This window comes from Pollicipes pollicipes, unplaced genomic scaffold, assembly GCF_011947565.3.
Source record: "Pollicipes pollicipes isolate AB1234 unplaced genomic scaffold, Ppol_2.1 Scaffold_4295;HRSCAF=5057_pilon_pilon_pilon, whole genome shotgun sequence".
Lineage (NCBI taxonomy): Eukaryota > Metazoa > Arthropoda > Thecostraca > Pollicipedomorpha > Pollicipedidae > Pollicipes > Pollicipes pollicipes.
In genome coordinates this window covers 39,465,292-39,491,870 of record NW_023596461.1, presented here as the reverse complement: position 1 = coordinate 39,491,870, position 26,579 = coordinate 39,465,292, and the positions used below count along the sequence as shown (strand labels likewise).

The 26,579-nt window shown below is 55.1% G+C and overlaps 1 protein-coding gene across 1 annotated transcript in view; it reads left to right on the top strand.

Moving 5' to 3' along the window:
* The first annotated feature begins 2,912 nt into the window (after positions 1–2,912).
* LOC119097527 (cadherin-related tumor suppressor) overlaps positions 2,913–26,579 on the top strand; it is a 53,842-nt gene continuing 30,175 nt past the window's right edge. The window contains exons 1-7 of the mRNA XM_037220560.1: positions 2,913–2,952; positions 13,242–13,322; positions 14,943–15,073; positions 17,829–17,843; positions 19,013–19,078; positions 23,447–23,539; positions 25,412–25,519. Coding sequence (XP_037076455.1) covers positions 2,913–2,952; positions 13,242–13,322; positions 14,943–15,073; positions 17,829–17,843; positions 19,013–19,078; positions 23,447–23,539; positions 25,412–25,519 — 534 coding nt within the window. The remainder of the gene's footprint in view (positions 2,953–13,241; positions 13,323–14,942; positions 15,074–17,828; positions 17,844–19,012; positions 19,079–23,446; positions 23,540–25,411; positions 25,520–26,579) is intronic.

Sequence of the window (26,579 nt, the reverse complement as noted above, 5' to 3'; positions counted from 1 at the left end):
TTTTCGCGGAGACTATTTCAAGGTTACCCAGATATCCATGACGCCATAAAAACATCATTTAAATCCTGCCATTCCACTGGCCATGTAGCGATCAACGTCGAAATTAATAAAATCGTCTAATCGTTCATAACTCGCGTTCGTGAACACGATTTCCAGATAAAAGGACGTCAATTGACTCCCAATCAATGTCGTACAAAGTACGATGACGCTATTAAACAATGACGTATGGAAGATCACATTTTCTAAACACAGACATTGTGCGGTCTAGAACAATCTGTTTCCATTTAGTAGCACACCAACATTTTTAGGTGAGCTTGTTTTAACATATCTGATGCTTGCTTCAATATCGCTACATGTGGAACATTCCCTTTGACTTGCGGTGAATTAGCATGCATGTCTTGGAAGAGTATTTGATTAGTTTGAACCGGTTCATTCATTAGGTAAAGGTATGACGTATTCCAGACTTTTCACATCGCTTTAACGCTTTGGGCTATTCTGAGTGCCACATTAAGCAAGATGGGTGAATGCCGGGGCATTACGGTCATTCAGGAGCTTCGCAGCGTTTGACAATACTCTGCTCTCTTCGGAGAGCAAAGCGGGCTTTAAATACGCTGCTTTACCTTCGTTCTATGCCTATCAGTTTATTGTCGTTTTTGCTTGGAAGAGAGTGAATACAGTGATCACGCACGATGCGATGGTACGCATCGCGTTCTTTTTTAACGCGGTATGCACGGTCTGACTCACGTGCTTGCGGCGCCGCTGGGTAATAGGGCCTAGTGTTTGGACCCTCGGTTGCGGCAGGGGATGGTGATTACGACCTGGGCTAGCTCATAGAATGCTGATTCAGGGCTTCTGTATGAAGTCCAGGGTGACATTCCACTTCCTGACATGATATCTTCAAACACGAACTAACAAAGCAAGCGATGACAAGCTGCACCATGCCGATTCCGTGTACTGCCGGCCTCTCACTGATGAACTCCAAGCAGTGGGCTTAAAAAGTAGAGAGTCGCACGAACATCGTGACCTGGCCATGGCGTTATGCTCGAGGAATCTCGCTGCTTTGAACACCCCAGCGCTTGGAACAATGCAGCGGCTACAGCACATTAGCACCAGCAGCAGACTTTGCCAAGGTCTGCTTAGGAGTGAAACCTGTGTCAATACGCCTCCCTCCATTTTTTGTGTGTGCGAAAATGTAATGGCATGCTTTGCAGAGATGTTTGGTATCGGCGTCCTTGCTGTTGCAAACGGCTGGTGCCACCGCCGCAGTCGACCGATGCCAGTCTTGGAATGACCTCCAACGAAATATTTGTAGTTGCCTTATAATGCCACGGCACGGTTTTTTAGTTGCCCTCTCCGTGCTGTTTTACTATTGTTTCAAAAGCAGTACGCAAGAGGAAATTACAGACATTGTCGATGGCGTACAGCATTTAGCTAAGCATTTGGAAGTGAAATGTGGATACCATTAAATAACCTGGTGCCTGTGCGATTTCAGTTGTCAACCCTGCAATTGGTTATTTGCGGCGTCTCATTTTAAATGCGGTGTTACGACATTACTGGATGACATTGATCGATGCATACCGGTGGCTCACAAACGCTGCAACGTCCGTCTTTATATTCACGTCAGGGATGACGGGCCACAAATACGCGGATCCAGAACTGCTCGCATCGTGCCGGAAGCTCTAACTTCTTTAGTTTGTATCAACTAATTCAGAACTTGGCCGCCTAACCACTGCTCTGCATGCGTGCCTGTCACCTTCCCGTGATTCTCAGTCATTTGTGAGCTTTTTGGCTGCAGCAAGAGCCGGGCCAGGTTCTTTCCCTCCCCACCTCTGTCGCACACAAACGTGTTCGGCTTCGGTCGTCGTACCGCTGAATACCGCACATTCCAGTCTTATTGCTGTCCTACTACAACTGCCCTGTCACGCGCCCTCCTCCAAAGGGGCGCTTACGTTTAACGCTATCCCACGCTTCACCGTTGGCGCCGCCCAGCTCCCGCTGGTGACAGTTACGGAAACCGCAAGTGCGTCGGGCGTTGAATGGTACTGGAGTGACTGGGACTAATTAGCTGACGCCGTCATACCTCAAACTGCTGGAAACTCTCCGACCCGGCAGGTACGATTCACGGCTCTGCGCCGCCACAGGCGCCGCGCCTTCAGGCAGCGCTTACCCTCCGGCAGGAATACAAACACCTAAAGTCGAAACGCTACGACAGAAGGCGAGAGCATCGGTCGGCAGCATGTTGCCCGTCCACGTGCCGAACAGCTGAAGGGAGCGACCGCAACTCCCGCCTGACATCGCGCTCGTTACTAGGGACGACATGCGATGCCCTCGCAGCGGCCTCAGACGGGGTTTCGGCCGGCCGTGCACCGCAGTGCGGTGTCGGACACCATAAAGGGACACGCAGCGGTATTTTAATGAGCCGCCGGTCATGGCAGCTCGCGCGCTTTCCGCGCCGCGGGGCGCGCCACGATCCAGTTAGACCCGGGCACCGTGTGTGACGCGCTCCGTAGCCTGTTCCGGGGACGCCCGGCTGCAGTGAGACGCTGAAAGGCGCGCGCTGAGGGTCCGTCTGGTGCAGGCTGGGGATCGGCAAGGCGGAGGCTGAGCATCGGCCAGGCGCTGGCTGAAGACCCACCTGGCGTTGGCGGGTAATCTGCCAGGCACAGGCCGAGGATCTTTCTGGCGGAGGCTGAGGATTGGCCAGACGGAGGCTGAGGATCCGCCAGACAGGGCTGATGATCGGTCAGGCTCAGGCTGAGGACCTGCCAGACGCAGACGAGGGACCTGCGTGACCAAGAGGATCTGTCAGCGCAGTTTTCGGACGTGACTCGGCCGGCACTGTGGCGGGACGGTGCGGCGGCGGCCCGGGATCTGCTCGCGTGGACCAGCGCTGACCTGCAGCCGGCCCGGAGATGCTGAACATGCAGACCCGACGCAGACAGTGGCGCCGAGGTGAGCTGGAGCGGTCACGGAGGTCACGTGGGGAGGGCGTGGGGTGAGCTGGAGCGGACACGGAGGTCACGTGGGGAGGGCGTGGGATGAGCTGGGGCGGACGCGGAGGTCACGTGGGGAGGGCGTGAGGTGAACTGGAGCGGTCACGGAGGTCACGTGGGGAGGGCGTGGGGTGAGCTAGAGCGGTCACGGAGGTCACGTGAGGAAGGCGTCTCACTATTGTTGGAGATGCAGGAGGAACGGGTACGACCACGAGACCACTACTCGTATCATGTGCTGATATTTTTGTTGTTGGTTGTGAACTCAATTGCATGCACTTTGTCGTTTCTACTTTAAGACATGCAGACTCCTGCTGTTTGCATTACAAATCTGGCGCGGCCTCCCCCCGCGTCTTTAAGAAATGCTATTGCCAGTACACTACGCATAATACGTACCAGCGAGCTAAAAACAATAATGACATGTAAGGGAAAGATCTTGAGGTCTCCCATGCCTGTCTTTTACCTCTATGGGATCGCCAATTTCGTGCAACGAGTGCTTTATGACCCGGATTTGACACGTGTCCGGGCGGCCGGTTAAATGCGCCGCAATCGGTTGGGGAGGGAAGCAATTTTGCTTCCCTGAGATTTATAAAAGGCACCAAATTCACAGGGTACGGAGGGTCCAGTTTGAACTCACCCGTGTCAAGTTTTAAAGGTCTTGAATTCGTGACTTTCGGGTCAAATAAGGTCGAGTAACGTCAATCTCCAGTCGGTTTCCGGTGTGCCCTGTGATCTCCCCACGTGGCCAGCCTTGATCCATAGACCGCTTATCAGCAAAATGCCAGTGGTATTCATGCTAGGGCAGTGACCTTATCTGGCCTCAATAAGGTAAAAAAGCCAAAGACCTGCGGGATTTTTTTTGATATCCGAATCTGCCATTGGCTCCAAATATAATCCTGGACGGTATGCTTCTTAAGGCAAACCGTTGATTGAGGTCATTTCAGGTCAGTTACCTCCCCTGAGCTTGATGAAGTCAAGACAATAAATATTTTGACGAAGTGAAGCATGATTTTCAAAGTGAGCGACAAAACCTACCTTTACAAGGCAAGATTAACATGCATAAAGAGGCTTATTTTCTACCTTTATCTGACTTCTTACGTAACCCAAGGTCTATGGAATGAGTCGTAACCCTAATTGCAATGATCCTGTTTCTTAACCCACCATCTTAAAGTGGTATGAATTCGTCTAACATCACGTTGTCTCGTCATATTGAAAGATTCCTGGAGAATTACCTTTGCTGACTGTCACGACCTGTCTTTGACCTGCTGTAGTTCAAGAAAGGTACATCCTTGCAAAGTCATCCATTTTTTGGCACCAAAAGGTTGGCCACTCAATTGGCTATAGCTGTGGAAAGAACGGCGCGACTCCGTCACGCCGTTGGGAAGCTTTTTTCGGGAAAGCCTTCGAGGATGAAATTGACCCCACACCGGAGCGTGACCGCTGCTGGGATCAGAGACGTACTTGGCTTCCACTCAAGTATGTCTGGGCGAGTTTGATGTTTTGGCTTATCCTAAACGGGTCCGATTAAGCACGGCTCCTTGCATTGTGTCGTTGGCGAAGGCGGGGTGAGGGGCCACCTCGCTCCTCAGAAGAGCGCGCCGGCTCCGGATCCGTTCCGCGGCGGCACACCTCGTGCGATAACCATGTCATGGTTGTTTATCTGGATGGGCAGCAGACATGTCACACTGAGTGATCTTTTCGGAGCAATCGAGCTGCATCCAAGCGGGATGTGGGTACGATGCACTCAGACACTTCCGAAAGACCTGTATGTTATTCTCCAATGGTCTCTCCAAAGCCGACTGTAGTAGCGGGCCGCGGGGTGTCAGGGTAGTAGGCATTTGCATTTCCTCATAACCACCTAGTTCGATACCAAGACAACGCATGCGAAGTTTTCTTCGCAATTTCGCTAACTTTTTTTCGCGGGCGGAGCGCTTTCATGGAACTGAAGAGGTGACTTGGAACGAAAACCGCCCCGCGACGCATGAGTGTTGAATGAATATTCAGGGTACTTATGTCTTGTTTCGCCGTTTTTCATGTTGAAAGTTTGATGTAAAAAGTATGGCAACGCTGTTATTATTTATTTATTATTTAATCTATTGATTATTTAATAGTTATTATTAATCTATTAATTATTTAATGATTATTAATACTTTATTAATTTATTGTTTATCGATTTGGTTATTCATTAATCTATATTTATTTATTATATTATTTAACGCTGTTATTTTTTATTATTTAACACGAACGGCCCAACCAGGAGAGATAAACCTATTCATGATATAGTATCACGTTGTTTCTGCCGAACAGCGCTTGAAACGGTTCAACCATTGCTTTAGTGATGGCAAGGTTGGGGGTTTTTCGTTATCAACAAACTGACTATCTTTTGAGAGCAGTAATGTTCTTGCTTAGATACATTACCGCTGACACGTACCACACCGCTGACATGGATGCAGAAGAAAGGACAAATCTGATGGCTGTCCTATAGCACCATTGTCTCCTTTTTAATCTACGTTACCAGTACCGCCCCCGCGCAGCAAGGCCCTGTGGATTAGGTTAGAAGAGGAAGTGCAAGACATTTTCATCATGCACCACAATGCACGTCGACAATACCAGCATACCTGTAACGGGCAGAACATGTCTAACATGGACGTACATCGGTGCCGCGGAGTCTGGCGGCGTAGCGCTCGTCGGCGCCCATTCAAGGCGCCATTGTTTGGAACGGCTTGTTGCATGCACCACTGCGCGTCCCGTGCCAAAGCCGCGACCAGGGGACGGCGGGTACTGCCCGGGCGTGGACCATTCCGAGGAACACGTGTTCCAACCATTTAATTCTTGAAGCCCCGGCTCGGCTACGCACTTCAGACTGTTGTGGATTTAGCGTCACTTTGGCTGTGGAGACATTCCAGGCTTTTTTGGACATACAGTGCGTGCAGTTCTCGAACGCATAACATATTTTAGCGACAAAATGGGAACACTGCACTAAAAGATCCTGGATTGAACTTTAATGGTCCATATGCGTATGTGAGGCATGGTAGGGTAAGGCCGTTTTTAAAGGGGTCGCAGTCCAATCCTTAAGCCGTTTTATAGGAGAATAACAAATCAAGTCCTCAATCCCTCGGTGGGCGATAGGTTCCACTGTGCAAACCATGAACCGCAACCAAATAACGGAAATTGTTATCGGCATTTGCGGGCAACATTATGCATACAGACAAGACAGCAGCCCTATGTGAGCTTGTTAACCTGTAACCTGTTAGCCTTATTACTCGTAGAATACTTGGGTGAAAGGAAAGATAGACGTATTGATATTTCGGCTACGTGCCTTTATCCTAACGAATATTAGTAGTCATTGTTGTGGACACCACTGCTGTTCGTCTTGGTAAAGACATGTCACCGAAAAATCGATACATCTATCTCTCTTTTCTCCTGGTTTTTCTACGAGGAATTAGCTAACAGGATCGTCTTATCTAATCGCAACAAATCACGGTCAAACAAAAGCAACATACAGCACAGCCGCGCACCATTCGTGTCATAGGACAGCGGTGATGCGTCACAGAGAATCATGCTGACCGCCGCTGCACGTGCATCACGCGCCGGTGCGGTGCTTTTTAAGAACGGCGTCAAAGGGGTGGCCTGCCTACTTCGTCTTCGTTTACCAGCAGGGACACAGCTCCGACTGAAGCCCTGATTCAAGAGTGTACTTGCAGGTGCGCATCGGCTTGGAATCTTTCATACTCGAAGTCTGCTACGCAATTCAGAGCCACACTTTGCAACGGACGGATGTACGAATTGGAAGGGTTGCCTGACGTTGATTGGCACCACTTTCTCGCGTTTGCACTGGACAGACTACGGTTGTGAAAGTGGCGTCGCGTTAATAACGAGCTAAATACATTTAATTAAGACGCATTTTACATCCTGCGACCGACCCGTTGTGCTGAAAAAGAGCTTTTGTGACTGACTCACCATAACATCTTTTCCAGCTTCCTTATAAGAGCAAAAAAGGGAAGAAATGTATATTCAAAGAAATCCTATTGCTGAAAGACATTTGAAGCTCTTATTGCATTGTGAAGGCCGCAACAGTTCATAATTCAACTCAAAATCACAACCGTATTTCAAACGGATCGCGAACAGTTTTGTCCAGCCCTCCTAAAATGATGCACTGCTCGGGGTTTACAATCTTGCGATCGAGTCCTTCCCATCTGCAGATAATTGCGATCAAGTCCTTCCCATCTGTAGATGAAAGGTCACATCCTGAGATTAACTGTCAATGACTCAACATCCTTTTGCAAACTGGTAATGCAAGATGCCAACGACCAGTAATTAGGATCGCCGCTGGCATTTACACATCTGCATGGCCCCATGGACTTGCTGCCGTGGCTATTATCATTGCAAAATTATTTCCCCGCATCAAACGCATCGTCCTGTTTGCCGCACTGTTTTCTGCATTTGCAACCGGTGTCTCTGATGTTTCAAAAAAATAGCAGGGAACGGAGAGAACCGGCAAAACGGCATCCCTAACACTTCAAACGGCAATAGTCTTCAAATATGGAAATTTGTGTCAGAGAGCAGACTGGAGGGTCCCCTAAAAAAAACACACACAAAAAAACACCTGAGTTAGTGCTGACGTGCATGCACCACAAACGCCCCAACATGATTGAGGTTTCAAATGAGGTTTTCGCCTGTGTGCAGCTCTCCCAAGTAAGATTTAGTCTGGTGATAGGTATTTAAAGACAATCCCGTAATGCCGCTGTTGCATGTGTATGCCGCCGCGTCCGGTGTACCATTTCCTGCATCAACACCGTCCGCGTGCGAGCGCCACCTGTTGGCGGCCGCCGCCCCCGCACCAGTCCGCTGTGACCGCCTGTTGCGACACGCCTGCCGTGCGCCGGGGTCGTCCCCGCCCGGGGTGGCGTCGGGCGCGCTCCAATTCCTCGCGCTGCACGCGCCTCCCAGTCGGCGTGTCCAGCTCAACATAGCCGGGCCGACTTTCTCGTCCGTGTGCACTGCCGCCGCGGCCGGGCGGCGGCGTCTTTTGTGGAAGCCCCGGCCGCGTGTCCCGTGCCACAAATACAGTAATAAGATCTGTTGTTGGCGGCGGGCGCGGCGGCGCGCGCCCGGCCGTGACGCGCCGCTTCCCGCCGCGGCCGCGGCCGCGACGCGGCTCGACCACCGCCGCCGCGGGCGAAAGTGGCGGCACGCGCCTTGCCCGCCGGTATTGCCGGCTCGAGGTGGGTCGCTCTGACCCCTGCCCCCTGGCGTCAACGGTCCGCAGGAGGGGCACAGGTTCTCCCGACGTCCCTGCGTCAGAGACGGCGGCACAGCTCGGTCCGGCCTGGCATGACCAGCAGTCTGACGAGTCCTGGCCGGGCAGAGTAAGCAATCAGACGAGCACCGACCTGGCAAACCGTCACCCTGACGTGAACTGACCGGACAGAACCAGCAGCATGACCGGGTCTCTTCTGAAGGGCCTGCGGCCGGGTAAATTATCACTCTGAGAGACCTCGGCCGGGCAGATTCAGCAGCCTGATAGTCCCCGGCCTGACCACCCAGAGCACCTTTTAGGTCCGGCCGGGCAGACCCTCTCCCTGAAGTCCCTGACTGGGCCGGAAGCCTCCCCTGATGGAACAGACCCCGCTCCTGGCGGCTCGGGCGGGCAGACCCAGAACCCTGACGAGCCGGACCCAACAGACTCAGCCCTCCTTCGCCGCTGGCGTGGGGAGGGGCTGATGACACACACCGCCACCGATCCATCAAGGTCATCACTTTGCAACCAAGTGGAGCGGGCCTCCAGACAGCAAGAGCCAACTCTGGGGAGCGCCAGAGCACGCGGCAGCTGCAGACCCCACTGGTATGGTTTCACGGTCCAGTTCGGCGTGCTCGACACGACCCGCAGTCGGCGCCGGCGGCCTGGGCCATCACCCGGTCCGCCGTACCGTCCGCGGCCGCAGCCCGCATCGTCTGGCGTCAGGGGCAGAGGCGCGAGCAACCGCAGCTCAGCCGGGCCGCGGACGCACGGCTGCCTCCCGTCGGGTCACCGACCGGCCGACCGGCCGACCGCGCCGGCGCCGGCCGACCGGTACGCCCGCAGGCGTCGGCTCCCCGGCGCTGCCGTGGACGCTGGAAGAGGCGACGGCTCAGTCTTGGATCATACACAGGGACGCAGCCAAGGATGGGGAAGCCTTTGGTCCGCATTTTCTGTTATTTCGCCATCGATGGCGGCCGGCAGAATATTAAGAACCTGCGTTTTTTTTATTTGTAAAAATCCTGGCTGGGCCCCTGTTTGTAGATATATAAGCCCCAGGGAATATCTAGGTCCTCCGTGCAATCAAGGTGGAGGCAGGGTTTTGGGGGGGCATTTATGGGAGGCAGTTCTGTTAAGTTTGGCATGTACTACATGTAAGGCCAGGCGTCCCACTTTTGCCTCGAAGTCGTTATGTAAAGGCCGGATTTCAAGCAGATACTCCAGAAAGCTACAAGGGATTTCTGGAGCCTTGTCCTCCGTCCTTCCAGTTAAGTACCGTTGCTTCATCGTGTCTGACATGTAGCAGCTTTCCATTGCCAGTCTGGCCCTCTCCGGTCATTAGCCGCGTGACTCGGCCTATCGGGAGCGTCGGTTGAGCCGAACCCAACAGGCTTGTGCGCCCATTTCCTTTCGAAAGTGCTTCGCTTTACAATAACGAGCCGGAGCCATCAGTTCTCCTTTGTTTTCCAGCAGCTAGCCGTAGTGAGTTACCTCAGCGCGTCCGTTTGGACGATCCCATCCCAGAGCCTCACCAAGAGTCACCTCTACCGCAACTAGAGGCGATTGCTTGATTCAGGCTCTCTCGCGGAGCTTCGGAGTCCGCGCGTCACGCGCCGGCCGTGATGCTCGAGACCAGGCCGTGTGCGGTGTCGCCCGGCCCCAATGTTCCGCACCTGTGGTCGCCCGGGTGTGATTCAGCGCGTGCTCCACATGCTCAGCGGCGAGCGATGCCCGCCTGCCCTATTGGTCCGCCGCGCCGCCGCGCCGAGCTGGTGCGCGCCCCGGCGCCACCTTCCGCCCGCCTGGACCGGCCCACCTAGCGGTCCCTGGTGGCCATTTTGGGAAACATTCGAATGCGTCTAAAACCCGGCCCCGTGTTGAAAAGAAGGCCGGGCGTTGTGGGTAATGCAGGAAGAAGAGCTGATGGCGTGGTCTACTTCATGGCATCGGCCTCTTTACGACGAACGGCGTTTTCTATCTGATTAGGGACAGGTCACTGCTGACAAGAACCGTGGCGTGTAGCCGTCTTCTGAGGTGCCCATCGGTCGATCAGACAAGGTTCCAGACTGAAGTTGACTGCTGTGAGCTGGTGCGACCACCGCGGTCGTTGGCTCTTCATAGAAATGGCCAGCAGAATCATTAGAACCGGGTCTGACTCAAGAGATGGACGCCAGGAATTCTGAAAGTGTTCTACTTCCTAACGAACAATGATTAGCTACATAGCATACAATTTTTCAGCGCAAGAATCTTGGACTCGCGTATCATTCACGTTTAAATTGCTAAGCTCTAATGGGATGTCAAATTTTTGATAGTTCCCGGTAACGAAAGACCCACCGCACGGTTGGCAGCGGTACGAATACCTTGGGATACACGGCTCTCACGCTCGGACCTTTGGCAGATACGACACCACCTGAAGGGCAGGGCAGTTGGGACAGCAGTCTCCCCTTGCCATTTTGCAAGGGGACAGCAAATATGCCCTCCCTGAAGCTTCAGGAAGTTTCCTATGCCCGAGGGAGCCCCAAATTATCGAGACGTACCAATTTATCACATAAAAAGGGGGCCTACGTACACAAGAGGCAACATTTGGTCCATAGGAGGCTCTAGCTGGTCAAGACCAGACCATATTGGCCAAAAGGAGTCCCCAGATGATCCAAAGGTTGGCTCAACAGATGTACAAGAAGGAGGCACATGAAAAAAACAACACAACAAGCCGGCCAACCCAAGAAGAGAGAGACCTGAATAGTGATACCAGTAAGGCCGCCAAGCCAAGAGTAGGCAGTGCTCAACATGTGTGACAAGGGGATCATTTGGAAAAAGGCTGGGCGAAATTGGAAGGAAATGTTTTGATAGTGTTTTGGGTAGGTCCTTAGCTCTGCTTGGTAGGCTTTAATCCCACCAAATCTGCCCGCTCCCTGGAAAAAGTCAGTGGCGCCGCCCCTGCGCGATCGCTTAGTGCTAAATGCCGCAATCATTGAAAACGTGGCTAGGCTTTTGTGACATCCTGGTCAAGATTTAGCGCGTACGCGAGAGGACCAGTGGGCTCGCAGCGAAGCGACATCAGTCGATTAGGCGCCGTGGCAACAGAACTGGGAGCGACTTGTTTGAGGTATTCACAGCTCTGGAATGAAGGGATCCTTCGATCGCCGCTGGCCCCAACTGCCCTGTGGCTAGCTGAGCACCACGAGGGCAGTGGGCGCCTTCCCACATGCTTTCCCCCGCCGAGACGCGCCGTTCCCACCTAGCCTCGACTGGACCATTGTCGCACGCGAGCCGTGAAACGCGTGCCGGATGGCGCTGGCGGTGGCTCAGGTAGCGCAGCTTTCACGCGCGACCATCAGCGGCTCGCCTCTGGGCTCATTAGGCGAGGGGCGGCAGCCACCCGCGGCCTGTCGGATCGATGGCCATGCGTCGCCACGCCGGAGCTGTACTGTCGCGACGTCTCGTCTCTTATCGGCATCTCATGTCTCCTGTTCCGTAGGGGTCTCGGCTTCCAGTCGTGAGCTGGACCCCGCAGAAGTGACCGGGCTGGCGCTCAGCTAGTTAGCCGTCGGTCTTCGAGGCGCAGGGGTGTGCATTTCACATGAGAGCGTGCTGTTTATTCACTTCTGCAGTTGACGTCTTGGCACACGGACCCAGATGCGTGACGGTACGAACACTGTAAGCCTTGTGTGACGTCCGTACACCACAACGGTGTGTGGCGGTTTAACACTGCAAACGTTACGTGACAGCCTCGGCACCGCAGCGCTGCGTGACAGTCCCAACAACACGGCAGCGCGTGTAGGTCCCAGATGGTAAACGATGTGTGACAGTCCCAGCCGCTGAAGCCTCAGCGGCGTGGGACAGCTCCAGCATCCTTACGGTGTGCCACAGCCCCAGCATGCCCACGGTGCAGGACAGCTTCAGCGGCAGCACCGCAGCGGTGTGACGGTCCCATCACCGCGAGCCGGGTGACAGCTCCTTTCGCGCCGAGGTGTACGATGGCCTGGGACGGTCCGTGTGCCACGGTCCTAGCTGAGCGAGGGTTTGTGACGGCCTAGCACCGCTACCGCGTCACATTTGACGGCCTCGACGCCGCAGCGGTCGAGCGACTGCCCCAGCATCGCGATAAACAGGCCTCTCGCCCACTTCCCGGCTGTTGACTGACGCCATAATGGCAGCCGACTTTGATGTGGTGCCGCCACTCGCCCTCCCCGGCGGGCTGTACGCGCGTGTTTCAAACACGTGGTCGTGTGTCAGGCGCACGTGCATTGCACGAGCATGGGAAGCAGAAAACACGCGGTTTTTGCCGGTATAAATGATACCACGCACCGGATTTATGGTAGCGTGTCGTCTATCACATATGTGCAGAAATTAGTAAGCCGTGAATCATGTAATTGGTCGCTAGATAGACAAAACAACGGACCACATAGCGCACAACATTACGGAAATTGTCAGCGGCAGGCGAGGGGTGAGCCAGTGGAGCTCCTCTCGGCCCGGGATTCAAAGTAGGGCCCGGAACTCGGAGGCGTCGGAATGCGGTTCATGGTCCGTTCGCGTAATGAATGTCTCGATTCTTCTGGCTCTGGTCTAGTATTGTACGCGGCGAAATTTAATTCAATATATTTAGAATCGAACAATTTTAATGCGTATGTTGTGTATAGGAATTGGCTGGAAGTAGCGATTATAAGCACATATCAGAGCTGTATCGGTATCAGAGCTGTCTGAATGTAGCCTTGATCCAAAGTCACCCAATTTAAGTGTAATCGGAATGAAAGCATATTTTTTGACAGCGTTTCATCCTACAACGTAGTATGCGAGAAGTTGACCAGTAATTCACTTGTGTTGCAACCTCGTAGACTGACCACCTGTACTTACCATATATATTCGATGATCTGTCTTTACCGTCGGCCTTTCTGGAGTCATGTCAAGCTCACTATCTCGGAATGTGACGTGTAACGTTGCCCCATGTTTAAGACTTACGAGGATTTTGTTCAGGTTGTCAAACTGCTGACCACCGCTCCCCTGTGTTTCAGACTCACGATGCTATTTACGGGAGTCCAGCTCGGTCGCCACATTTTTTGTCCGGGAGGACCTGGAAGTTGGAGCCGTTATAGGTCAGTACCATTTACCTTTGTTAATTGCGTGCTATGCGTTGTGAAAGGCTGTTGCCCATGGCTCACGTCCAGCTCGCTCACATTATCTTAAGATTCGATGTCAACAGGGCGGCCTAACACAACATAATTCATAAACACTGGTTAAACAAAAAACGCCTCATATCAGTTTTACATTGGCGTGCTTTTTCAAAAATTTCCACTGACATTTTTCTCAGTAGACCACAGTAACAACAGTAACAGGCCCAATACGTGTACTGGACCAAATCTGACACTCGGCGAATTGCCAAGTAATCGCGCACTTCAAGGGAACCCACGAGTAATTTCTTAACCCTTGCTGGCAAAGGGAACCGATGTATCCCCTGGCTTTTTCAACGCAGTATATAAGACTGTTCGGCGCACTGCTTCAGTTTCCAGCTGTGCTAAACACTGCGAAATGGCCGGACGGGGAGCCGGCGAGGGTCATACCGCATGGCCCGACGGGGAGCCGGCGAGGGTCATACCGCATGGCCCGACGGGGAGCCGGCGAGGGTCATACCGCATGGCCCGAGGGGGAGCCCGCGAGTGTCATACCGCATGGGCTAACGGGGAGCCGGCGAGGGTCATACCGCATGGGCTAACGGGGAGCCGGCGAGGGTCATACCGCATGGGCTAACGGGGAGCCGGCGAGGGTCATACCGCATGGCCCGACGGGGAGCCGGCGAGGGTCATACCGCATGGCCCGACGGGGAGCCGGCGAGGACATACCGCATAGATCGCACACACGACATCTAACATTTGGGTGGAATCGACTAGCGCGATAGAGTCTAAATGGCACGGCTGGTGCATAACTGATCCCCTGTAAATGGTCATCTTATAGCCTGATCTTATACTCCGTATGAGTCCTGTGCTCGCGATGAAGTCCTCCACACCTGCGCAGAAAGGTTATCGTGGGAGTTTCCGCAGTAAAATGGTACCCTTCGTTGTTTCTTTTCAGTGCATGCATTTCAAGATTCCACTTGTTTTGTATTTGGGTGACATCATCTCACTTCAAAGTTATGCGGGTCGTTCCCATCCTGTTCACGAAACGTGACGTTTCGTTCGGCGTCCTCGCCGTCTCGCGAAGGCCATCGGCACGGGTCGCGCGCGCTGGCGGCGGGGCGTGCGACCGGCCGCCGGCGGCGCGGCGACGGTGTAACGTGTGTCGCAGGCTCCCTGACGGTGTAACGTGTGTCGCAGGCTCCCTGCCGGTGTAACGTGTGTCGCAGGCTCCCTGACGGTGTAACGTGTGTCGCAGGCTCCCTGACGGTGTAACGTGTGTCGCAGGCTTCCTGACAGTATAGCGTGTGTCGCAGGCTCCCTGACGGTGTAACGTGTGTCGCAGGCTCCCTGACGGTGTAACGTGTGTCGCAGGCTCCCTGCCGGTGTAACGTGTGTCGCAGGCTCCCTGACGGTGTAACGTGTGTCGCAGGCTCCCTGACGGTGTAACGTGTGTCGCAGGCTTCCTGACAGTGTAGCGTGTGTCGCAGGCTCCCTGATGGTGTAGTGTGTGTCGCAGGCTCCCTGACGGTGAACGTGTGTCGCAGGCCCCTCGACAGTATAGCGTGTGTCGCAGGCTCCCTGACGGTGTAGCGTGTGTCGCAGGCTCCTTGCAGGTGGTCGGCGACCCGTCGGAGCGCGGCGACATCAGCCTGAGCTTGGACCGAGGCGACTACGCCGTCACCATCCAGCCGGGCACCAGCAACATCACGCTCACCCGCGCGCTGGACAGAGAGGTAACGGCTCCTACCGCCGGCTGCCGGCGGCACGCGCCGGGTGGAGACAGGTGCAGGGGCTCGGCGAGGCTGATCCACATCATCACCTTTACTCATGCTGCATGCACTGATATGGACAGCTCCATTCATAACCCTGGTACAGTTAGCAAATACCTTACGATGAGCCAAATGCAAACAAACCCACAAACAAACACATAAAAAGTGAAAGAGGACTGTCGAAGCTTATGACAAGCTGCTAAAATGAAATGATGTTGCATCCTCCGATAAAAAGTTTTACATGATCATCACACACGCACACACACACCGATGCGGTCCCAAAGAACACCACAGCAACGACTGGTTATGTAGGTTTTGCATGTTATGCAGGTTAGCCCATCGTTGTCTCTGGAATTATCTAGATTAAATACGCGGGAATGCACAAGAAATACTAACACTAGGCACTAGAAATAGTATGGACATGTTTAGTTAGAATTAAGGATATTTTTCACTCGTTTTGTTAATCAAGGTTAGGAAGATCACTGCACACCCGCCCAGCAAGTGTCCAAAGACACCATCAGCGCCCGGTCCTAACGGGCCGCGGGTTTCGAGCTGCCGGCCCGATGAGTCTGTTTTCTCAGCAGAGGCGCCGACTCGGTGCGTGCCAGTCGATCGACCTTGGCTGTCGTGCTGCCGTAAAAATTACCCACCGGCTGCGTGGGCGCAACTTCGGAAATCAGGCCGCGTCCGGACGACGAGAGATCGATGCGTTTTTGCCCCGGCGCCGGGGACCAATCAACAGCTGTCTGTGGGTCAGCGCCGCGGTCGGCACGGGTCAATAGCCAGGTGGCTGCTCCCGGCACTGGGTCAGCTGAGCGGCCTCGGACCGCGCCGGGTCGCGACAGGAAGCGGCGGGGCGGCAGGGTCGCCGCCGCAGTCGTAACTTTAAAGGTCAGCGGAAGCTTATGCGGCCAGTCATGCCCGGAAAGTAACGATGAGTTGGGAGATGAGATCAATCCTGGCAGCTCTTCTGTCTGCTGATTTTTGTAGCGAACCGCCGCATTTTGCGGAGACAAATCAGAGCTCCGAGTGTTAGCCGGCACCTCCGCGGGCGGGGCGGACCCGCCCGTGTTAGCCGGCACCTCCGCGGGCGGGGCGGACCCGCCCGTGTTAGCCGGCACCTCCGCGGGCGGGGCGGACCCGCCCGTGTTAGCCGGCACCTCCGCGGACGGGGCGGACCCGCCCGTACCGCCGTCCAGTCCTGCCAGGCCGCACTCCCGCCATCCGCTGGCCTCTGGCCCCGGAACCAGACCCGCCCCGCGCACTTCCGTCCGGCCGGCCGGCGGGCGGGCCTCCCCCACCCCGGCGCCGAGGGCGCGCCTCCCGTGACGTGACCGGCGATCGGCTGGACGGCCGGCCGCGGTGGACGTCATTACCTCGGCCCGACTGGCCGGGACAGACACGGCCTGGGTCCCGCTACACCGCACCGCTCAGACGCCAACACGTGACGAAGTCAGAGTGCCAGAGGCAGGTGCGGGCACGTGACGGGGTCCAGACTGTCAGGGGCAGGTGCGGACATGTGACAGGGCCCAGACTGTCTGGGACAGGCGTGGACATGAGACCGGGTCCAGACTGTCAGGGGAAGGTACGGGCACGACACAGGGTCCAGACTGTCTGGGACAGACGCGGACATGAGACAGGGTCCAGACTGTCTGGGACAGGCGCGGACATGTGACAGGGTCCAGACTGCCAGGGACAGGCGCGGGCACGTGACAGGGTCCAGACTGTCTGGGACAGACGCGGACATGTGACAAGGTTCAGACTGTCAGGGGCAGGTGCGGGCACGTGACTGGGTCCAGATTGTCTGGGACAGACGCGGGGACGTGACGGGATCCGGACTGTCTGGGACAAACCTGGACACGTGACAGGATTCAGACTCTCATTGACCAGGCAAGAATGCCTTGCAGGATATGTACTTTCAGGGACATGCACAGACACGCGATATGGCCGGGAGCGAGACGTCCAGAGACAGGCTCGCAGACGAGGCTGGGTGAACATTTGCGGGGACCGACACGAGGAATAAGGCTGTATCCGGATGGTCAGGGACAGCCGCGTGTCATTCAGGCAGGCATTCAGACAGGCCTCACACACCCGGGCGGCCGAGCCCGCCGATGCTTTAAAGGCGGCTACCACGGCCATCAGCGAGCATAGCCCGTCTCCCACGCCCAGTTGTAGCCCTGTAGTACCAGACGTGCGGCCGGTCAAAGCTCACTTAGTGTATATGTAACCACACGCAGCACGTGAAAGACCTGGGCAGTGGCGCGACCACTGAGTTTGTGGCTGTTGTGCTGTCAGCAATCGATATGGCATTGACTTCCCTACCTGACGTCTTTATCTTTATTAACTGTGCTGCGCCCTGTGGCTGGTTACAGGCACAAGCGGTTCTTTGCTGCTCACTCTTAGTGTCTGCGGGACGAGGCAATGGGACGTCACGTACGCATTCCGCGGATAAAATATGACCTCATGCGGTGTCGCAACGCCATTCTTCATCACGCCAACGTGAATGCAGTCGCGCCCTTTGTCCTCTTGTATTGTACCCTCCCGCCGTCACTTTCTCCTCTTGTTGGCGCTGTTCTGGGTCCGTTGTTCGGTAATGCAGTGTGATGGTGGGCGGCGGCGTCAGCGTGACCGCTCCTGTTTGGATGTGCCCCCCCCCCCCCCCTGTCGTGCGTGGTGCCCGCCAACTGACGTCTCGCCGTCTTCCTGTCCGTCATTCCAGTCGCAAGCTCTGGACGTGAGTACGGAGTGGTTGCCCCGTCTGCGCCCCTGGTAGAGCTGCATGGCACGGACCGCTCGCTCTCACTGATACCACCTCACGGTAGCCGCCGGCTGTCCCGCTCTCCCGCACGCTGTGACATGACACGGCCCGACACCCCTGATGACACGGCTGAACACCTCGGATGACACGACTGGGCACCTCTGATGACACGGCTGGACACCCCTGATGACACGGCTGAACACACCTCTGCAGGTCGACACAGGCCAGCGATAGCATGCGGGACCACCGACACCTCCGGGACACATGACTTTGCGAACCACACCGCGGCTTTATCACCTGGAGGCTCAGACGACGCAATCCAGCGCTGTATCAATCCTTTCGAGGACATTGGTTTACTTTAACGTTTAAAGGACATTTTAAGTATTTCTGTGATCTTGGTCCCCCATACCAAAATTGTTAAACGTCCCGAAAAATGCGTGCTGATCATAATAAATAGGTGGCATGGGTGAAAGGGAGTTATACCCTCTTCCGTGCAAACATTCAAAGATAATGATACATCCGAGCTCACATAATTACATGACAGTCATTGTCCGTTGACCGTCGGAATATTGATGGGTTATAGGTATAAACACTTAAACGTGGCATAATGGTATAAATACTTTAACATATTTATAACCTGTATCCTATGTCATCCAAGCGCCCGTTCAGCCTAATCTACTGTTTTCTTAACAATCATTTCCATGCATAATGTTGCATCGTTACTGCCGATGGCGCAGGCCGTATTCATCAGCCTAGTTATAGATTGTTAAAATCCGTCTTCAGACACAGCTGTATGCACGCCCGGAGCGATCCTGGATACGGAGTGTGATCTGACTGCGTCACGACATCCAGCCGTTTCTTCACGCTTTGCTGCTCTGGACCATGCACGCTCGTCACATTAGCACGTTCGACATCCATCATGACGCTTTCTAGATCTAGCCGTTGATTTCTTGGAGATCGACCCGGTTCTGTTCGCCAACTAATTTTCTGTGTATACAAAGGTGCTTCCGCCCGGCCGCCTCGGCTTTCTAGCGGTGCGGCCGGACGCCCCTGTACGGGCGGAGCAGTGCGGTGCAGTATCGCCGGTGATCTGAGGGGCGGCGCGCTCGCCAGCGGGGCGTCTCACCGGCCGCGCTTGTTCACAGGGCCACGACGGACCGTCTTCGGTAGCGGTCAGGGTCGTCTGCAAGAGGAAAGGCACCTCGGATCCGGTGAGCGCCCCTCGCCTTCAGAATTGCGCTCGGTTCTGCTTGGGCCGAATTGATTGCGAATATAAAAAACGGTTGAAGCTTAAACTGAAACCCATTCAAAGAAAGTTTATTTATTTTACTGAATCGGAATGTAAAGCGGACTTCATTATAACTGCTGAAATTAATCCCGGTTATCATTGTGAATCCGCATTGATTAAGCACAGAACGATGCACAAGAAATGTGCATCATTGCATGCACATTATATGTATATATATATATATATATATATATATATATATATATATATATATATATATGCATACACACAGGGGAGGGAGCATCCAGAACATTGGCTAAGGGGCAGGGGCGCCGGGGTGAAAAGACCCCTGATGTTGAAAGGCCCCCACCCCTTCAAAAAGTATTCCCGGATGAAGCTCACTTAAGTTTGAGTAAGTCTAATTTGCGCCGCTTTCTTTTCCCTCCTTTTTCTTTTTAACTGAATGATGAGCCAGAAGCCAACAGCTCCGCATTTGATTCAGGCGAATAACCAATGCATCCAAATCCAAATCTGTTTCTGGGCGAAAACAGTTAAATCTATTCCGGAATCATATTAGACTCCACCGCAGTCAACCAAACACATGACTGGCTGGCACTGGGGTTCCAACAAGCCCTCCTACCACTGTATCCCAGCAGGACACCTGGTGGGCGCCCGCCCGTCACTAAACTAGTGGCGACCCGCAATCCCTTCCGGAGCGTGCCGGGTATCGCGCTCCGCCGGTGGACGCCTGCTGGAGGCCGTGCACCACGGGATGTAGCAGACGGGGAAGCGCCCGTACACCACGGGATGTAGCAGAGAGGAAGCGCCCGTACACCACGGGATGAAGAAGACGGGGAAGCGCCCGTACACCACGGGATGTAGCAGAGGGGAAGCGCCCGTACACCACGGGATGTAGCGGACGGGGAAGCGCCCGTACACCACGGGATGTAGCAGACGGGGAAGCGCCCGTACACCACGGGATGCAGCAGACGGGGAAACGCCCGTACACCACGGGATGTAGCAGACGGGGAAGCGCCCGTACACCACGGGATGTAGCAGACGGGGAAGCGCCCGTACACCACGGGATGTAGCAGAGGGGAAGCGCCCGTACACCACGGGATGCAGCAGACGGGGAAACGCGTACGCAGGGACGGCAGCATGCCGTCGCACCTTCACGATGGGCAAGGGAACCGGGCCTGGCAGGCGGGGTTCAGCAGCTCCCCCGTCAGCCCGAGCGGCCAGTTTGAGGCGGCGAGTGAGCGAGATCGATAAGAAATCCGCCGTTCGGGCGTCACGTCACGCGAGCTGGCTGTTACGGGCGTCGCTGACTGACACCCGGACTGCGCACAGCAGGCCCGGTGGGCCGACCTCGTCGGACGCCAGCGAGTAGCGCTCGGACCCGACGCTTGAGGCCATTGGCCACGGTGAGGACTGAGGGGTCAGGGTGACGGGCACGCGCCGCCCCGGCGCCCACGGAGCGGGCTACCGATCGCGGGCTGATTATTGCCGCTGGGGCGGCACTAGGGCCGTGTCCGGGCCAGATCACTCAAGCGATTGTTAGATTTACAGCTGTTATGTGAGCCAGTCACGCAGGGCTCCGATAGTGCCGGGGCGCAGGCCGCGCCTCGCTCCACGAGGGCTGAGCCCGCAGTTTATCGGCCCTGACGTCACTCTCGCATATGTTTGGTGGTAAAGTGGCAAGCGCTCATATAAAGGCGCGCGCTGTTGTTTTGTTTCTGTGGAATTATTGAAACGGATGTGTTAGTTCAATTGTTTTAAGTTATGGACTCAAATGTACGGTGTCTGTTAAAGAGACGCTGTGCTGCTGAGGGTTAACACGCGCCCGGGTGGCCGGCTAGATACCCTTCGCGCGGGTGGGGGGTCAATTTACCCCCGCCCCTAAGATCTCGGGAACTAAGAAAGCTGGAGACACCAAATTTGCAGGGTGTGTTGACCTGTAAGTGAACTCACTTATGTCAAAGGTTGAGGTCACTAGGTCATGACCTTCCTGTCAAATAAGGTCAAACAAGGCCAAATTTCAGATTGGTCTCCAAAGTGGCCCCAGAACCTTGATAACTGTTTCTAAGCAAAAGATCACAAGCTCATTTAAACTTAGTGACTTTGCTTGACCTTTTGCAGGTCATGGTGACCGAAATCATACAAGACTGCCCTGAGTTTTGCATTTGAATAAGGGACAGATTTTGCTTGGCAATGTGTTCTTTAAAAAATGTCGACCCGAGTCATCTTAGGTCAATGACCTTTTATGGTTTCTAAGAAGGCAACTGAAGATGTGTGATGCGGCTCCTGCTATCAATGAATTCAAAATGAGCACCGGAAAATACCCCCTTACAGCAAGCCCTATAGCAATAAAACAGGCTGGTTTTGACCTTGGCCTGACCTTTATACCAGACCTTAGGCCAACCTTATTTGCTCATTCAATGTTTGTGTTGCCTAATAAGGCATCCCAAACATGTGAAGCTTCGTCAAACACTCCGTTGTTGCATCAGATTGAACGATTCCCTGGAAATTGACTTTGCTGAAACCATGGCCTAATTTTGACCTGTCATAGGTCAGTGAACTTACTAGGTGCATCTAAATTTGTTACACCAAACGATCCGCTACTCAATTGCAAACAGCTATGCAAAATTTGGCGCGGCTACGCCGCGCCGTTCGGAAACCATTCTGGAAAAATCTTTGGGCAGTCAATTTGACCCCACCCGAGCGCGCGTTAATAAATGTCGAGTTGGGAACCAGTGTAGCTATGTAGACGTGATAAATTTTTCACTTTTTCGTATTGCGTGCCGTCATGCACGCAGGCATTGGCCCCTTCATCTAGATCGCAAGTGAGATCACACACTGTTTTGTGAACTTCCATGTACGCTCAACCACGTCCACCGACTTGCATTCAGACCGCTCCTTGGGTGATTCTAAAGGAACTCTGTTCACCAAAACACGCCATTTAGGCCTGGAGACAGTACAATTATATGACACCACAGCCATGAATAGAGGCGTGGTATGAATCAACTATCATATGAGGTCCCAAGCCAGGAATAGCCAGCTCCCGCCTTTTACATCCACCGCCTTGGTGCACCCACGTATCGCTGCACCCCCAAGTGATATGCAGAAACCATTGGCATGTCGGTGTCATACAATGGAAGATACACAGGCTTGAGTGTGGGCAAGAGAGAGGGCAAGAGTGTAGCTTCAGTTCAGAATAATCCTTTGGTTTGCGTTGATCTCTCCCTCGGTAACTTTACGGCTACAAGTCACGTGGTGATCCGTTTACCGTGAAAAGCGTCTCGTTTAGAACAAGTTTTAAGCATTACTTATTTGCCGAAAGACGGGGTGACGTCGCAGCACGTTTCACGGCCAAAGCGGCCAGCAGCCACCGCTGAGTTGTTGGGCGCTGGTCGCATTCACCCGAATTCTCCGCACCGGCTGATGACGTCGTGCTGCGCCCGGTCCGGCGGCGTCAGCAGACACCTCAGCGGGCGATGACGCCGGGCTGAACCGGGGCGCCGGCGCGACCGACCCTCGCCGGCGAAAGTAGCGGCCGTGCAGGTCATTGTTCGCCGAGTCAAGCCCTGTGACAGACGGCCGTCGCTGGCGGCGGCGGCGGCGGCGGCGGCGGCGGCCGGCAGTCGGCCGGAACAGCCCGCCGAGACGTGGCACGCGCCGCCCCCGCACGAAACACACGCGGCGCGCAGCCATGCCACACGTGCAAACAGACACGCCAAACGTCGCGGCCGCCCGACCGTGCGACCAGCAGCGGCTGGCGGTCACCGGCTGGATTTGAACCCTATGCAGAGCAGTAACGTGCTGTGCATTCTTTGTTCAGGTACCTTCCACTTATTTGATGTCTTGAAGCAGCGGCGTAGATTTGTAAAATGAGTTCGGGGAGCTGAACAGTCGCAAAACACGGCGAAAGGTACTCCAAAATTTACGCCAGGAAACGATTTTCTCCTCGAATTTCACCCACTTTTTTCTCAAATTTTGGCGTTGTGCTCTGGAGTCACTCGAACTAAATAAGAAATTATACCCTTTTCTGGTAGAATTGTGTTTTGACGCTGCACCGTATGGTAGCGTAAAAGTGAGTGTTCGAGGACAGCATCCGTGTATATATATATATATATATATATATATATATATATATATATATAATATATATTTGTTTAGTAATAACGACATCTTCTCATCTTTTTGTGTATGTGTGTATGCATGTATATGTCTACGTGTATTATAATACATATCACAGTCTTGGTAAGGTTTTAACTCCGAGTATCGTTGTAACGTGGGTGTAACGTAGCCAGCGTGCTCACGTGTTCTGATGGCCAGTCTTGTTTGTTTTCAGAGCATCAAGATACCGGTGAACATCCGCGTGCAGGACGTCAACGACAACGCGCCGCAGTTTATTGGCGCTCCGTACACCCTCAACATCTCGGAGGTCAGCGAACCTGTCACCGACAACCTGAACTTCAGGGCGCCGTCGAGTTTCGCTGGCATTGCAGTCGAATGAGGCACACACATTTGTGACACGTTGAAAGTCGATGGCCCAGTTGAGGGCGGAGCAGCGCTTGTTTTGACGGGGTGCGGCAACGGTAGCGTGAATGGGTGATTGGTGTAAAAGTGGCTCGCCCGCCGCGATGACGCTGGTTGAAAAGAGCCGTCCAATTCACCGGTTAAGATAACGCACGAGGTGTTCTGGCGAAATCAAGCCACAAGTCGAAGAGTAATGTGTGCGGTGCTGTCGGCGGCATGCACGAAGAAGCGCCTGCAACAGGCGCGGATACAAGGCGGCACGGGCGTGGAGAGATGGTAAAATCACTCACCACAATCAGAATGAGATCGGACGTTCCTCGGATGACTGGGCCAGCGCCATCAGACCAATCATCACCTAGTTCCAGGCCGCCGGCGGACCGCGGAACCGTAAGGCATTGTGATGCTACACTTCCATCGCTCTCCCACGCCATCATTGGTAACAGTGTCAGTTGCGAGACATAACCAGAACGCGCCGTGCACAAAGGGGTCGCAGCGAGCTCAGAGGCTAACGTGATGCATGGCCTACAAAAATCGGCGCTGCGTTCGTATGAGAACAGCAATTTCAGACCTGTGAGTGATAGTGAGTTTGGTGAGCAGAGTGACAGCCAGCAGGTACGCTTCTTTTACCACAGATCCCTTCAAATGTATGCTCTCCATGCGGACATATATTTAGCCGTGCATTTGACGGCCAGCATTCCTGTGCGGCGTGCGCCTCACACGTCCTGCCTCTGGGTAATTCTCATCGACACCAACGTCCCATTTACGAACTGAGTTTGGTGTTTCCTTTGTTACTACCCAGCAATCCCGGACGTCTCCTCCATGATGACATGGTTGCATTGCATGCCCCTTTGCTCGTCTGTTGCGCTGAATATCAATCATAAACGCCGAAATGTGAACAGGCCGCCACGCGAAGTCCATCCAAACAATACCCCACTTCCGTGACCTGCTCCGAACGCACCCATGCCTAGGACCGAGCACGAACGCCCCGACGACCGAACACACCCTCGTGCCACCCCAGCACGAGGCCCGAGCCGAGCCGCGCTCGCGGGGACGTGACCGCCGCCCCGGCCGGGTCTCCAGTTCCGCGCCGGCTGTGTTCCCCACCTGACGTCACGTCCTGTAGAGGGGAGGGCCGGCGGCAGGTGCGGCGCTCGCGGCGCGGCCTTGCGTCGCCCGGCACCTGCCGGCCGGCGGCGCCGACAGCCAGCCGCGCACGCGCCACGCGAGGGCCGTGGGAATGGCGCGAGCGCGGGCCGTCAGCGACGTCCGGCGGCCGGCTTTGTGCCGCCGCGGAAACGGGACGAGCGCGTCGAGACGACCCGGACGCGCCGTTCGCGGCGTCAGCCGAGCCGACATCCCGCCGGGGGGGGGGGGTCTTACACGGGCTCAGGCAAGACCTGGGGCGGGGTCCCGGCGGCGCCGGCCGCACGGTGCTGGGCGTGTTGCTACGTTAACTCGCGGCGCGGTTTTGCATTGCAGAATTGCTAATACGAACTGTCACCTACTCGCTGGACCCAGTACTGCCGTACATTGGGGTATCCGGATGGTCGCAGTGTTTCTCTGCTCTGTCGATCGACCGTTTGTTCGATGTGCCATTCATGGCTCAGTCCTGCCTATGTGGGCGCCCCAGATCCCGACCCGGCCTGCAGTGGAGCGTTGCGGCACAGCTGATCCTGACGGAGACCCGCTGCTGTCGGCAGCGAATGGCGGCTGTTCCTCAGCAGCGCCGCCGTGCCGTGCGCACCGTCCCCTGACCTGTCGACTGTGTCGTCCGCAGGTGACCGTGCCCGGCACTGTGGTCCTGCAGGGCATCAAGGCTGTGGACGCCGACCAGCAGGGTCCCTTCTCCACCGTCCACTACTCCGTCATCGAGGGCAACTACGCGGTGAGTGTGGGCGGCGGCCGCCCGGCAGCCCAGCAGTGACGCTGTCGCCGCGGCTGGGCTTCGAGCGCGGCCGCGAGCTCGCCCGCGCTCTGGCGTGCGTGCTGCGCTGTGGTGTTGCGAGCAGTGATGAAAAATGGTGACAAGAGTTAGTGTGGCAAAGCCATCATAACGGCCATGTGCGACTTCCAATGGGAAAATTATAAAATCTCGAACATTTCAATGGAAGCTGGTGGGGCCGCTGACAGAACGATCCTACCTCATCCTTCACCCATGGCTGTCTGCCATCTCCCTGCGGCGGCGCGGGGCCGGCGCCTTCGGACCGCGTCGGCGCCTGGCAGACCCGCGCGGCGGGCGGGCGAGGCCAGAGGCTCGCCGGCAGGGAGCGGGATAGCCGAGCTCCGCTGGGCACGGCCAGGGCTGACTCAGCCACGCAGCCGTGTACCCCTTTGTGGCGCCCGTGTCACGCTCGGTGATGGCCGCGTCACCCGAGGCGTGCACGTCACCCCGCGCAGGATGAGGCCATTGCCGAAACACCGGGTCACAGGCATTGAGTCATCGTCGCCGGTAAGGCCGCGTGACGTTCGGTCCAGAGTGTTTCGGCCTAGTCTCGTCACAGTTTTCGAGGCCATCGCGTCATCTTTTTGCAGACCTGTTTTTGCGTTTCGTGATTAACGGCGCATGTCGCCGCTGCTGGTGTGCTGCCGGCGCATTTTATCCTGACGCTGGACTGTGATGTGAACGATGCAGCTCAGTGTGGGAACGGGCGCGAATTAACACACCGTCGTGGCCGTGGTGGTCCTGTTTCGGATCGCAATCGCTTGTTTCAATGGCATCAACATGTTGAAGGGCATGGGATGGTTCCCACTGCCAGCTCTGCATGCATGGTGTTATCCATGACGCCCGCTGTGGAGGTGGTCACGGGGACTGAAGGTGGACCCGCGAGTGACTTATTCCAGCTGGAGTGACCTGCTCCAGCCCGGTCCGGTCCGGCCGTCCGCTCTTGACAGGGTGATCGGAAGTTTTGCTGTCTGATTTCCACAGCCATTGCGTGCGAGTCGTT